At 32.4% G+C, this 13805-nt stretch overlaps 1 protein-coding gene across 1 annotated transcript in view; it reads left to right on the top strand.

Moving 5' to 3' along the window:
• The first annotated feature begins 1658 nt into the window (after nt 1-1658).
• The window catches only part of LOC133329734 (sestrin homolog), a 60831-nt gene continuing 48684 nt past the window's right edge, over nt 1659-13805 (top strand). Inside the window, exon 1 of the mRNA XM_061538200.1 lies at nt 1659-1793. Within this exon, the coding sequence (XP_061394184.1) occupies nt 1743-1793 (51 nt within the window). The 5' untranslated portion in view covers nt 1659-1742. The remainder of the gene's footprint in view (nt 1794-13805) is intronic.

Here is a 13805-nt window from a genome sequence, read left to right as displayed (position 1 = left end):
TTATGGGAGCTATATCTAAATCTGAACCGATTTTCACGAAACTTGGCACACATCATTTTAGGCTTAAATTAGTACGCTATGCCAAATTTCGTGGAAATCGAAAGATATTTAGGGACTTCGGTGCACCATTTACCTTAAATCGGACGAAAATATATATGGGAGCTATATCTAAATTTAAACCGATCTTTCTGAATTTCAATAGTGTTCGTCCTTGGGCCAAATGAATAAACATGAGTTAATTTTTTTTTTGTTTTTACTAGTTTTAGTTATTTTTTACTCAAAAAAAATTTTTTTTTGACAAATTCGAATTTTAAAAAATATTTCCGGTTTTTGGGGATTCTTAAAAAATTTACCATATTAATTTTTTTAAATGAAATAAATATATTCCGTTTTATTTTAATTAATTTTGATTTCTACACACTGTTTTCTAATTTTTCCGATTTTTTTTCTTCTTCTTCTTTTCATTCTCATTCCAGGACCTTGAAATTATCCTGGCAAGGACAAAGCCAAATCAAAATATTGTGTTCATATTAAACTAAGCTCAAAACCAAAGTGAAGAAAAACTAAAAAAAAAACTTCAAAAAAATTCGGAAGAAAATCCCGATATCCATTACCAAAGTGTTTTTATTTCATTTGCAACGCCAAGCAGCTGCCTGAAATTTTCACCGCATCATTGTGGGGTCCAAATACAAATGATTACAACTACAACGCATCAAATTCCAACGAAGAGATTTACAGTTCAACTCACTGACAGTGACGGCGTGACAACGAATTGCCTTAGTCTAAAGGACTTCGTAGCGAAGCGTAAAATTTATACCTTTAAGCGTTTGAATCACGAACCAACAACAACTGCTGGCCTCGCACTAGTGCCGATTTCGACAACAACATCGATACGAATTATACAGCTGATATTACAACAACAATTGTTGCACAGTAATTACGCTGACGATAAGCGGAGTTTGAGTTTGAGTTCGCATAGCGGAGGTGTCAGTGGGTTAAGGAGGTGTCATCATCAACAACCATCTGTGGATAAGTGAAATTCTGTTGTGTTCTGTTCTTCCCCTCCCGCTCAACTCCAAAATCAACAACAATAAAGACAACATCTCCAGGGCAATCAAATTTGGGCCACATCCATTTGTCCCCATAGCCATTGTTACGCTTGTTGTTGTTGCCGTTGTCAGCCATCGCCGATACTCTCTCAAGCGGTCATCAAGGCCAATTCGAAGAGTGCAGTTGTTGACCAAATATTGATCAGCTGCAAAGAAGCTGTCTTAACTGACTCGGAACCGGTTTAGAAGAAGGCATTAAAAACCGGAGCAAAAAAATTTAAAAACCAAAGATTTGAAATTATCCACCCCCACCAAGTGAGAGCCGACAGAGAAAAGAGGAGAAAGAGAGTGATTGAGAAAATCAAGTCAATTTCTGAACTGAACTTTTTCCTTTGGCTAACTGCGGGTTTGAGGCTTTACCTTTTTGTGGGCCGCTTTTACAAGCCAAGCCAATTTCCAGTTGAAAACGTGTTTCTCTTTCTGTGGCCATAATCAATTCAATTCACTTCGAACCGATATTGAGGTTTTATAGCCAACTTTGTTGTATTGCGGTCGCCTGCCTGCCTGTCTGTCTGTCTTCATTGTTGTTGGTGGTGTCGCTTTCGTCGTTGCTGTTGCAGTTTTTTTTTGTTCTGTTCGTGTTTTCTTTTTCACGTTTTGTTTTTTTTTATTGAAAACTGGATTTTCCATCAGATGTTCTCAATGGTTGATTGTTATGCAGATATGGGACAAATCGGACAAGATGTAAGTAGATATATACACACACTCACTTATGAATATAAATATTAAAATATGGAGAGAATTTTTTTCTGAAAAAAAAAATAAATTTTTACAAGACCCATTGTAGACGTGAATATTTTAAAGAATATTTTTTCAAGTCTACACAAGGGGTGGATTTTTTAACGAATATTTTTTCAAGTCTCCAAAAGTTGTTGATTTTTTAACGAATATTTTTTTAAGTCTCCACAAGGCGTGGATTTTTTAAAGATTATTTTTTCAAGTCTCCACAAGGCGTGGATTTTTTAAAGAATATTTTTTCAAGTCTCCACAAGGCGTGGATTTTTTAAAGATTATTTTTTCAAGTCTCCACAAGGCGTGGATTTTTTAAAGAATATTTTTTCAAGTCTACACAAGGCGTGGATTTTTTAAAGAATATTTTTTCAAGTCTACACAAGGCGTGGATTTTTTAAAGAATATTTTTTCAAGTCTACACAAGGCGTGGATTTTTTAAAGAATATTTTTTCAAGTCTACACAAGGCGTGGATTTTTTAAACATTATTTTTTCAAGTCTTCACAAGGCGTGGATTTTTTAAACATTATTTTTTCAAGTCTCCACAAGGCGTGGATTTTTTAAAGATTATTTTTTCAAGTCTCCACAAGGCGTGAATTTTTCAGAATATTTTTTCATGTCTCCACAAGGCGTGGATTTTTTAAAGATTATTTTTTTAAGTCTCCACAAGGCGTGGATTTTTTAAAGATTATTTTTTTAAGTCTCCACAAGGCGTGGATTTTTTAAAGATTATTTTTTTAAGTCTCCACAAGGCGTGGATTTTTTAAAGATTATTTATTTAAGTCTCCACAAGGCGTGGATTTTTTAAAGATTGTTTTTTTAAGTCTCCACAAGGCGTGGATTTTTTAAAGATTATTTTTTTAAGTCTCCACAAGGCGTGGATTTTTTAAAGAATATTTTTTCGATGCCCAGACAAGGTGTGAATTTTTCAAATAATATTTTTTCAAGTCTCCACAAGGCGTGAATTTTTTTAAGATTATTTTTTCAAGTCTCCACAAGGCGTGGATTTTTTAAACATTATTTTTTAAGTCTCCACAAGGCGTGGATTTTTTAAACATTATTTTTTCAAGTCTCCACAAGGCGTGAATTTTTTTAAGATTATTTTTTCAAGTCTCCACAAGGCGTGGATTCTTTAAAGATTATTTTTTCAAGTCTCCACAAGGCGTGGATTTTTTAAAGATTATTTTTTCAAGTCTCCACAAGGCGTGGATTTTTTAAAGAATATTTTTTCAAGTCTTCCCTGAGGCGTGGATTTTTTAAAGAATATTTTTTCAAGTCTTCCCTGAGGCGTGGATTTTTTAAAGAATATTTTTTCAAGTCTTCCCTGAGGCGTGGATTTTTTAAAGATTATTTTTTCAAGGCTTCCATAAGGCGTGGGTTTTTTAAAGATTATTTTTTTAAGTCTCCACAAGGCGTGGATTTTTTTAAAAAATATTTTTTCAAGGGTCAAGCTAGGCGTGAATTTTTTAAAAATTATTTTTTCAAGTCTCCACAAGGCGTGGAGTTTTTAAAGAATATTTTTTCAAGTCTCCACAAGGCGTGGATTTTTTAAAAAGTATTTTTTTTTTTTGAAACATTCCGATCTAAACGCAACGCTTAATTAATTAAATGCAGACATTTATATGCAAACACACACCCATGCACACAAATTCCTATTTTATTATCGTAAATAAAGTGCTGATGTCTTAGGGGGGCAATTTTTTATAGTTGCATTTAAAATGTGTCTGTTTTGAAACAAAAAAACCTTACCAAGAAAAATGTTGTCCTAGGTTTGGTCGTAATTTTTGTACAAAAAATAATAAAAAATTATAAAAAAATGTCATTATTTTTTTTCACAAAATTGTTCAGCATCGTAAAAATAGTAGCGTTCAAAATAAAGTTGTAAATTTTTGAATTTTAAAAATAATATTAAGTAATTTTACAATTTTGTAAAGACAGTGGGACTAAATTTAAAAAAAAATCTATAAGAAAAAAGGCCCGAACATAATTTCCTAGTCTTGGAGAAATTATTCAAATAAAATATTATCTATGGTAGTATTTCGGATTTCTAAAACTTTTGTTTGTTTGAGAAGTGAAAAATACTTTTCAATACCTTGTAAATGATTTCAAAATTTCTATGATACCAATATCAACAACACACTGTCCCCTAAACTAGCAGTTGTAGTTTTTGTTACTAATTGAAATTATTTTGCGTTCTAGAAATTTGAAACATTTACTACCGACCGCCAGCCGGCTGGCCGGTTGCCTAGCATGGAAATAAAGCCGTCATGAGGCAATTGCAACTATAGCTACCGCCACGACCATAACCATAGCCACCATCCATCCACCCGAGTGCACAGCATCTCATATTCCGCTTCGATGCAGCGGATGCTGCAGCCACAGCCACAGCAGAGTTACCTATAACCGCATTTACGAGTTTATTTTATTAGCCCAGCACGACAATTCATATTTATTGTTGATGTTGCTGTTGTTGTTGTTGGAATTAGAAGAGAGCAATAACAACAACAAAAAATAAATAAATTTATGCACTTTGCAATTGCAATAACTGATGTCGTCCTCGTCGTGAATTTTATATTTTTACGAGTTCGCCGATCATAAACATTATTGTATTTTGTTCCTCAATATAGAAGCTGGGCTATATAATTTTTATAGCTCCGACTACTTTGTGGTGTTATTAATTTAAAAAATATTCTTTGGAAAATCTACGCCTAGTCTGGGCCTTGAAAAAATATTTATTGAAAAATCCAAACCAGTAAGGAAAGTAGTAAAGTTGAACGGGGCCGACTAACAGATTGAATCCTAACAGACGTCGCATATTTGAAGGACCATTAACGTGAAATTAAAGATGTCATTATGCAACCTATACTAAATTTGGTCAGATATAGAGTTGCTTTTTACAATCAGACAAAATTATGTAAATAAATTTTATTTTAAATTGCATCGGAACCGATTTTCACGAAATTTAACACACATCGTTCTACACTTAATTCAGTGCGCTATGCCAAATTTCGTGCAAATCGAAATATATTTAGGGACTTTGGTACACCATTTACATAAAATCGGACCAAAATATATTTGGGAGCTATATCTAAATCTGGACCGATTTTCAAGAAACTTAACACATATCATTCTAAACCTAATTCATTACGCTATGCCAAATTTCGTGCAAATCGAAAGATATATAGGGACTTTGGTGTACCATTTACCTTAAATCGGTCGAAAATATATATGGGAGCTATATCTAAATCTGAACCGATTTACACGAAACTTAGCGCACATAATTATGAACTCCATTTAGTACGCTATGCCAAATTTCGAGCAAACCGAAAGATATATAGGGACCTTGGCGCACCATTTACCTTAAATCGGACGAAAATATATATGGGAGCTATATCTTAATCTGAACCGATTTTTCCCAATTTTAATAGTGTTCGTCTTTGGGCCAAATAAGTAACCTATGCCAAATTCCATCCAATTCGGATTATAAATGCGACCTGTACTTTGTTTACAATTTAACATCAACAGATGGACGGACGGATGGACGGACATGCATAAATCGTCTCAGAAAGTGATTCTATACATATTCTCAAAAGGAACCATGTTTCTATCTCTTTTCCTTTTGCCTGTTACAAACATATGCACAAAGACGTAAAAACTCCACGCCTTGTCTGGATCTTTAAAAATATTCTCTTTAAAAACCCACGCCTTTTGGAACCCTTGAAAAAATATTCTCTTTAAAAACCCACGCCTTTTGGAACCCTTGAAAAAATATTCTCTTTAAAAACCCACGCCTTTTGGAACCCTTGAAAAAATATTCTTTAATAAATCCACGCCTTATGGAACCCTTGAAAAAATATTCTTAAAAAATCCACGCCTTGTGGAGACTTGAAAAAATATTCTTAAAAAATCCACGCCTTGTGGAGACTTGAAAAAATATTCTTTAATAAATCCACGCCTTATGGAACCCTTGAAAAAATATTCTTTAATAAATCCACGCCTTATGGAACCCTTGAAAAAATATTCTTTAATAAATCCACGCCTTATGGAACCCTTGAAAAAATATTCTTTAATAAATCCACGCCTTATGGAACCCTTGAAAAAATATTCTTTAATAAATCCACGCCTTATGGAACCCTTGAAAAAATATTCTTTAATAAATCCACGCCTTATGGAACCCTTGAAAAAATATTCTTTAATAAATCCACGCCTTATGGAACCCTTGAAAAAATATTCTTTAATAAATCCACGCCTTATGGAACCCTTGAAAAAATATTCTTTAATAAATCCACGCCTTATGGAACCCTTGAAAAAATATTCTTTAATAAATCCACGCCTTATGGAACCCTTGAAAAAATATTCTTTAATAAATCCACGCCTTATGGAACCCTTGAAAAAATATTCTTTAATAAATCCACGCCTTATGGAACCCTTGAAAAAATATTCTTTAATAAATCCACGCCTTGTGTGGGCCTTGAAAAAATAATCTTTAAAAAATCCACGCCTTATGGAACCCTTGAAAAAATATTCTTTAATAAATCCACGCCTTATGGAACCCTTGAAAAAATATTCTTTAATAAATCCACGCCTTATGGAACCCTTGAAAAAATATTCTTTAATAAATCCACGCCTTATGGAACCCTTGAAAAAATATTCTTTAATAAATCCACGCCTTATGGAACCCTTGAAAAAATATTCTTTAATAAATCCACGCCTTATGGAACCCTTGAAAAAATATTCTTTAATAAATCCACGCCTTATGGAACCCTTGAAAAAATATTCTTTAATAAATCCACGCCTTATGGAACCCTTGAAAAAATATTCTTTAATAAATCCACGCCTTATGGAAGCGTTGAAAAAATATTCTTTAATAAATCCACGCCTTATGGAAGCGTTGAAAAAATATTCTTTAATAAATCCACGCCTTATGGAACCCTTGAAAAAATATTCTTTAATAAATCCACGCCTTGTGTGGGCCTTGAAAAATTAATCTTTAAAAAATCCACGCCTTGTTTGGGCCATGAAAAATTAATCTTTAAAAAATCCACGCCTTGTTTGGGCCATGAAAAAAATATTCTTTAAAAAATCCACGGCTGGGCCTTGAAAATTTAATCTTTAAAAAATCCACGCCTTGTTTGGGCCATGAAAAATTAATCTTTAAAAAATCCACGCCTTGTTTGGGCCATGAAAAAAATATTCTTTAAAAAATCCACGGCTGGGCCTTGAAAATTTAATCTTTAAAAAATCCACGGCTGGGCCTTGAAAATTTAATCTTTAAAAAATCCACGCCTTATGGAAGCCTTGAAAATTTAATCTTTAAAAAATCCACGCCTTGTTTGGGCCATGAAAAAATATTCTTTAAAAAATCCACGCCTTGTATGGGCCTTGAAAAATTAATCTTTAAAAAATCCATGCCCTTGGTAGGCCTTGAAAAATTATTCTTTAAAAAATCCGCACCTTAAAAAGTACTCTAATAAAAATTTTTGAAATAATTGTTTTTTGCATTTTATTCCTATTGCTGTTGTTGTTGTTATAATTTATATGAAATTTAATAAAAATGCAAAATATTTTGTTATTCAGGCATATCATGAACACATCGTTATTGTTTATTATTATTATTTGTTTTTCTATATATATATTTTTTCTATAGTATTATTATTATTAATGTATATATACATTATATGTGTACTGTATATTTTGTTGTTGTTTTGTATTATTTTGTATTCTACCTCTCTGGTTCGAAGTGGGTAGTATAAATTCAATCTACCGCGAATAGTGTTGTTGTTAGGGTGGATGAATTTGTTTTTAGAAATTTTTATTTCCGCATTTTTTTGCATTTCTAATGGATTTGCATTACATCGTTGGGAATGAAGAAAAAAAACGGCAACAACAAAAATATTAACAATTCATTGCATGCTCTGATGCCAGGGGGAATTTGAAAAAAAAATCTGAAAATAATACAATACAATTTATTTTATTTGTAAAGGTATTTTTAAATAGGAGGTGGGAATATTTTGTTTACATCTTTACTTATAAAAAAATTAAATATTATAAATATTAGTTTAACATTTTTTGGGACCATGCTATTTTCAGGGTATACGTATTGACATAATGTATACGCCTCAATTGCCAAAAGTAGTCCTCTGGGAGGTATACATGTTACCATCACGTATACGCCACATCATATCATGAAATTCGAATTTAAATGAAAGTAATTAGTATTTTTTTCTAAACAAAAATCCTGTGGTTCGAATTTGACAAAACCAATTAGCAAATACATAATACAGAAATATTATTTTTGTTGTTGTTTTAGAATATTCCTTTTTGGAATGTACCCAAATAATAGTCAGAACATTTTCTCTCAAGTGCAATCCGATTATGACGTCTGAATGCAATTTCTGAATTTTTGTTTTCAATTTGTTTGATTTCAAAACAACATTTTTTGGCATAAATCATCTCGGAAATGAGTTCAATAAACGATCGAAAAGAATAACAACAACTGCAGAACAGAATAATAAACAAAATGTTGTTGTTGTGTTGTTGTAGAATCTTGCTTCACAAATATTTATAGAAATGCTATAAAAATGCATATTCGAATCGAATAAAAATCACATCAGCAGTATTTTAAAACGATTTTTGTAAAAACAAACAAGCAACAACAACAACAAATAGTGTTATGGACGTCAGTACCCCATTATTAAAGGAGGAAAAGTTGCAATAATTATTGAACAAAAATTGGCCAATTGCCGAAATATTTCTGTTATGAAAATAAGGCTTCGCGTAGTAACAGAAATACATATTCAAAGAATATTTTTTCAAGGTCCATTTATTTAATGTATTATTTTTAAGGGTTAATTTTCGGTGTTTCAATCAAGGGCGTATAAGTAATGGCAAGACGTATACGACCAGATGTACAAGGGGAGTAATATTTTGTAGTTGATTAAAATATAACTTTTCAAGGCGTGGAGTTTTTAAAGAATATTTCTTCAAGGCCCAGACAAGGCGTGGATTTTTTAAAGAATATTTCTTCAAGGCCCCGACAAGGCGTGGATTTTTTAAAGAATATTTCTTCAAGGCCCAGACAAGGCGTGGATTTTTTAAAGAATATTTCTTCAAGGCCTAGACAAGGCGTGTATTTGTTAAAGAATATTTTTTCAAGGCCTAGACAAGGCGTGGATTTGTTAAAGAATATTTCTTCAAGACCCAGAAAAGGCGTGGATTTTTTAAAGAATATTTCTTCAAGGCCTAGACAAGGCGTGTATTTGTTAAAGAATATTTTTTCAAGGCTTCCATAAGGCGTGGATTTTTTAAAGATTATTTTTTCAAGGCTTCCATTAGGCGTGGATTTTTTAAAGATTCATTTTTCAAGGCTTCCATAAGGCGTGGATTTTTTAGAGATTCATTTTTCAAGGCTCCCATAAGGCGTGGATTTTTTAAAGATTCATTTTTCAAGGCTTCCATAAGGCGTGGACTTTTTTAAGATTATTTTTTCAAGGCTTCCATAAGGCGTGGATTTTTTAAAGATTAATTTTTCAAGGCTTCCATAAGGCGTGGATTTTTTAAAGATTCATTTTTCAAGGCTTCCATAAGGCGTGGATTTTTTAAAGATTCATTTTTCAAGGCTTCCATAAGGCGTGGATTTTTTAAAGATTATTTTTTCAAGGCTTCCATAAGGCGTGGATTTTTTAGTGAATATTTTTTCAAGACTTCCATAAGGCGTGGATTTTTTAAATAATTTTTTTCGGAGACTTCCATAAGGCGTGGATTTTTTAAATAATTTTTTTCGGAGACTTCCATAAGGCGTGGATTTTTTAAATAATTTTTTTCGGAGACTTCCATAAGGCGTGGATTTTTTAAAGATTATTTTTTCAAGGCTTCCATAAGGCGTGGATTTTTTAAAGATTATTTTTTCAAGGCTTCCATAAGGCGTGGATGTTTTAAAGATTATTTTTTCAAGGCTTCCATAAGGCGTGGATTTTTTAAAGATTATTTTTTCAAGGCTTCCATAAGGCGTGGATTTTTTAAAGATTATTTTTTCAAGGCTTCCATAAGGCGTGGATTTTTTAAAGATTATTTTTTCAAGGCTTCCATAAGGCGTGGATTTTTTAAAGATTATTTTTTCAAGGCTTCCATAAGGCGTGGATTTTTTAAAGATTATTTTTTCAAGGCTTCCATAAGGCGTGGATTTTTTAAAGATTATTTTTTCAAGGTCGAACATAGTAGTTAATAGCTTATAGAATATGTCTAAGAGCTAAAATAGATATAAATATGTGGGACGTATAAATATTGTCAAAACGTATACGTCCAGATGTATTGAGAATACTTCTTTCATAATTAACTAAAATATGAGTCGCTCAGTTGTGTTGGGAAAATTTACTAATAATAAATAAAATAAACTAAAATATTTATTTTACGTCATGTACAAAAATTGTTCGTTGGCACCTCTCACACTCACATCATAGTTTAAATAGACAATTTATCATGCAGAAAAATATTCGCGGTCAAGGATTTTTTTTTTTTTTTTTTTTGAAAATTCCAATTTAGTTGTGTTGATATTTTTGTAAAGACACAAATGTTTATTATTTATTTTTGTACAAACAAAAAAATATATATAAAATAATTTATAAATATTTTTTTAGTTTGACACACTAAGATCGATGTTATGTTCCATGCCAGTTTCAACATTAGAGGTAATAATTTATTTTGTTTTTTTTGGAAAAATAAATGAAAAATTCTAAGGCGTAATAGTCGGACAATTAAGGCGTGAAAAATGTCATAGCATGCAAATTTTTTTTAGGCGTAGAAAATATCTCTACATAAATCATAAAACTCGGGGGGCAGTCGCATAAATTTATGGCGTCTTGGTTCTATTTTCGAATTTCCAGAAATTGTGTGAAACGCAAAAGTGACACAAATCCTTCGCCAAACACCTCTCCCTTGAGTGTTCGGGGATAAAAATATGAAATGGAAAACAAATAAAACTGGCCGATTTATGTTAGGTATGTGCGTCGCCATTTTTTGATGGTCCACCTGTTGACGTCATAATTGTTTTTTTTTTTTCATTTCTGGACATCGAGCGTGTCGTGTCGAAGTGGTTGTGGCTTCAAGAGTTTATTTGCTGTGTTGACAAATAAGAAAATTGATTGGTATTTACAATGAAAATAGAAGAAGAAGAAAATTTGTTCCAATGTTTTTTTTTTGAGCGGCCTTGTCGGGAACAAGGTCATTTTTTCGGTATATTGAGGAAGAAATTTTAGTGGGAAGAAATTTTGAATTTTATTAATTTGAATGTCAGTAATAATATTTTTTTATTAATTTAAATATATTTTTCTTTTATTTTTAGGTAAGTTTTGAAATATATACTAATTAAAATGAATCGTTGTAAGTATATAAATTAATTTTTTAAGAATGTGATCTTTCAAAAATACAAAAATAATCAAAAAAAAAAAAAAAACAGTAAGGAAAGTAGTAAAGTCGGACGGGGCCGACTATATGATACCCTTCAAAAATTTGGGTATATTCTACAGGTGAATCCTAACAGAAGTCGGATTTTAAAAAGGACCAGTAAAATGAAATTGAATCCATAAAGATGTCATTCTGCAACCGATACAAAATTTTTCATTTGGTCAGATATAGAAGATAAATCTGAACCGATTTCAGGAAACCTAACACACATCATTCTAGATCTAATTCATTACGCTGTGCCAAATTTCGTGGAAATCGAAAGATATATAGGGACCTTGGTGGGCCATTTACATTAAATCGGTCGAAAATATATATGGGAGCTATATTTAAATCTGAACCGATTTTCAGGAAATTTAGCACACATCATTTGAGACCTAATTCAGTACGTCGTGACGAATTTCGTGCAAATCGAAAGATATATAGGGACTTTGTTACTCCATTTACCTTAAATCGGTCGAAAATATATATGGGAGCTATATCTAAATCTGAACCGATTTTCAGAAAACTTTACACACACATCATTCTAGACCTAATTCATTACCCTGTGCCAAATTTCGTGCAAATCGAAAGATATATAGGGACCTTGGTGGACCATTTACATTAAATCGGACGAAAATATATATGGGAGCTATATACAAATCTGAACCGATTTTAATGAAACTTTGCACACATCATTCTAGACCTAATTCATTACGCTGTGCCAAATTTCGTGCAAATCGAAAGATATATAGGGACATTGGTACACCATTTACATTAAATCGGACAAAAATATATATGGAAGCTATATCCAAATCTGAACCGATTTTCACGAAACTTTGCACACATCATTCTAGACCTAGTTCATTACACTGTGCCAAATTTCGTGTAAATCGAGAGATATATAGGGACTTTGGTGCACCATTTACATTAAATCGGTGGAAAATATATATGGGAGCTATATCTAAATCTGAACCGCTTTTCAGGAAACTTAACACACGCCATTCTAGACCTAATTCATTGTGCTGTGCCGAATTTCCTGAAAATCGAGAGATATATGGGGACTTTGGTGCACCATTTACATTAAATCTGACGAACATATATATGTGAGCTATATCTAAATCTGAACCGATTTTCAGGAAACTTAACACACATCACTCTAGACTTAATTTAGTACATTATACCAAATTTCGTGCAAATCGAATGATTTTCAGGGTCTTTGGTGCACCATTTACCTAAAATCGGGCGAAACTATATATGAGAGCTATATCTAAATCTGAACCGATTTTCGAGAAACTTAGCACACATCATTCCAGACTTAATTTAGTACGCTATGCCAATTTTCGTGCAAATATGGGATATATATGGGAGCTATATCTAAATCTAAACCGTTTTTTCCCAATTTCAATAGGGTTCGTCCTTGGGCCGAATAAGTGGCCTATGCCAAATTTCACCCAGTTCGGACCATAAATGCGACCTGTACTTTGTTTACAATTTAACATGGACAGACGGACATGCGTAAATCGACTCAGAAAGTGATTCTATGCATATTCTAAAAAGGAACGATGGGTCTATCTCGATTCCTTTTGCCTGTTACAAACATATGCACAAATGCATAAGACCCTGTACCACAGTGTGGCGAAAGGTATAAAAATGATATTTTAGGGAGCGGATTTCTAAAGTTGGGATTTAAAAAAAAAAAAAAAATATTGTCAGATATATAGACCTGAGATTTGAAAGAAAATTTTAATTTCTTTATCGAAATATTGTAATCAAGTGTGTGTGTGTGTGTGTACCTGGTGCATTAATTGTTTAGGTAATAAAATTTGTTTTGGTCTTGTTTTATTTTTTATTTTCTTGAATCATTAATTATACATGACTGGTTGTTTTTTATTGTTGTGGCTACTGTTGTTTGGCTTATTTTTTTTTTTAAATTTTTGACCAACCTCAATGCAAAGTCAAGAAAAAAAATGAAAATAAAAAACAAAGAACAACTTAAAGAACCAATAATTTAAAAAAAACAAAGAAATAAATGGGCAATATAAACAGCTGTAGCCTTTAAGCTCCAACAAGAACAACAACAGCAACAACTTCGATAACACAGCAAAAACTGCACATCTTAAATGGCGTGACAAACAGTTTGTCTGATTGTTGGCGGTGTTAAGTCGAGGCGGCAACAGCAACAGACAGACGACGACGATCGTAGCTGGCGGGTCTTGTCTCAGGCGATAATGACTAACGACAATAAATAAATCGACCGGCCGACAGACAGACACACAGAACCCACCGAACAGCTGTATATAGTCGACGGGTTGTTGTTTTTGTTGTCGTTGTTGTTCATGGTGTTTGTTTTTCTTATTATCGTGTTATTTATTTAATGGGTTTGCTTTTCTTGTTGTTTTCTGTCTGTGAGTTTACATTTTGAACAATACAAACAATTGTACAACCACCCACACACACACACACACACACATATAAAGATAAAGTTTACTTACAACTCTGAAATCGATAGATGGGCAACTGTATAT

This window comes from Musca vetustissima, unplaced genomic scaffold (genome assembly GCF_032173495.1).
Source record: "Musca vetustissima isolate MV318-11 ecotype Yass unplaced genomic scaffold, APGP_CSIRO_Mvet_v1 utg20142, whole genome shotgun sequence".
In the NCBI taxonomy this organism is placed as follows: Eukaryota; Metazoa; Arthropoda; class Insecta; order Diptera; family Muscidae; genus Musca; species Musca vetustissima.
Note: the sequence above shows the minus strand (reverse complement) of the source record. Positions and strands in the feature narration are given on the sequence as shown.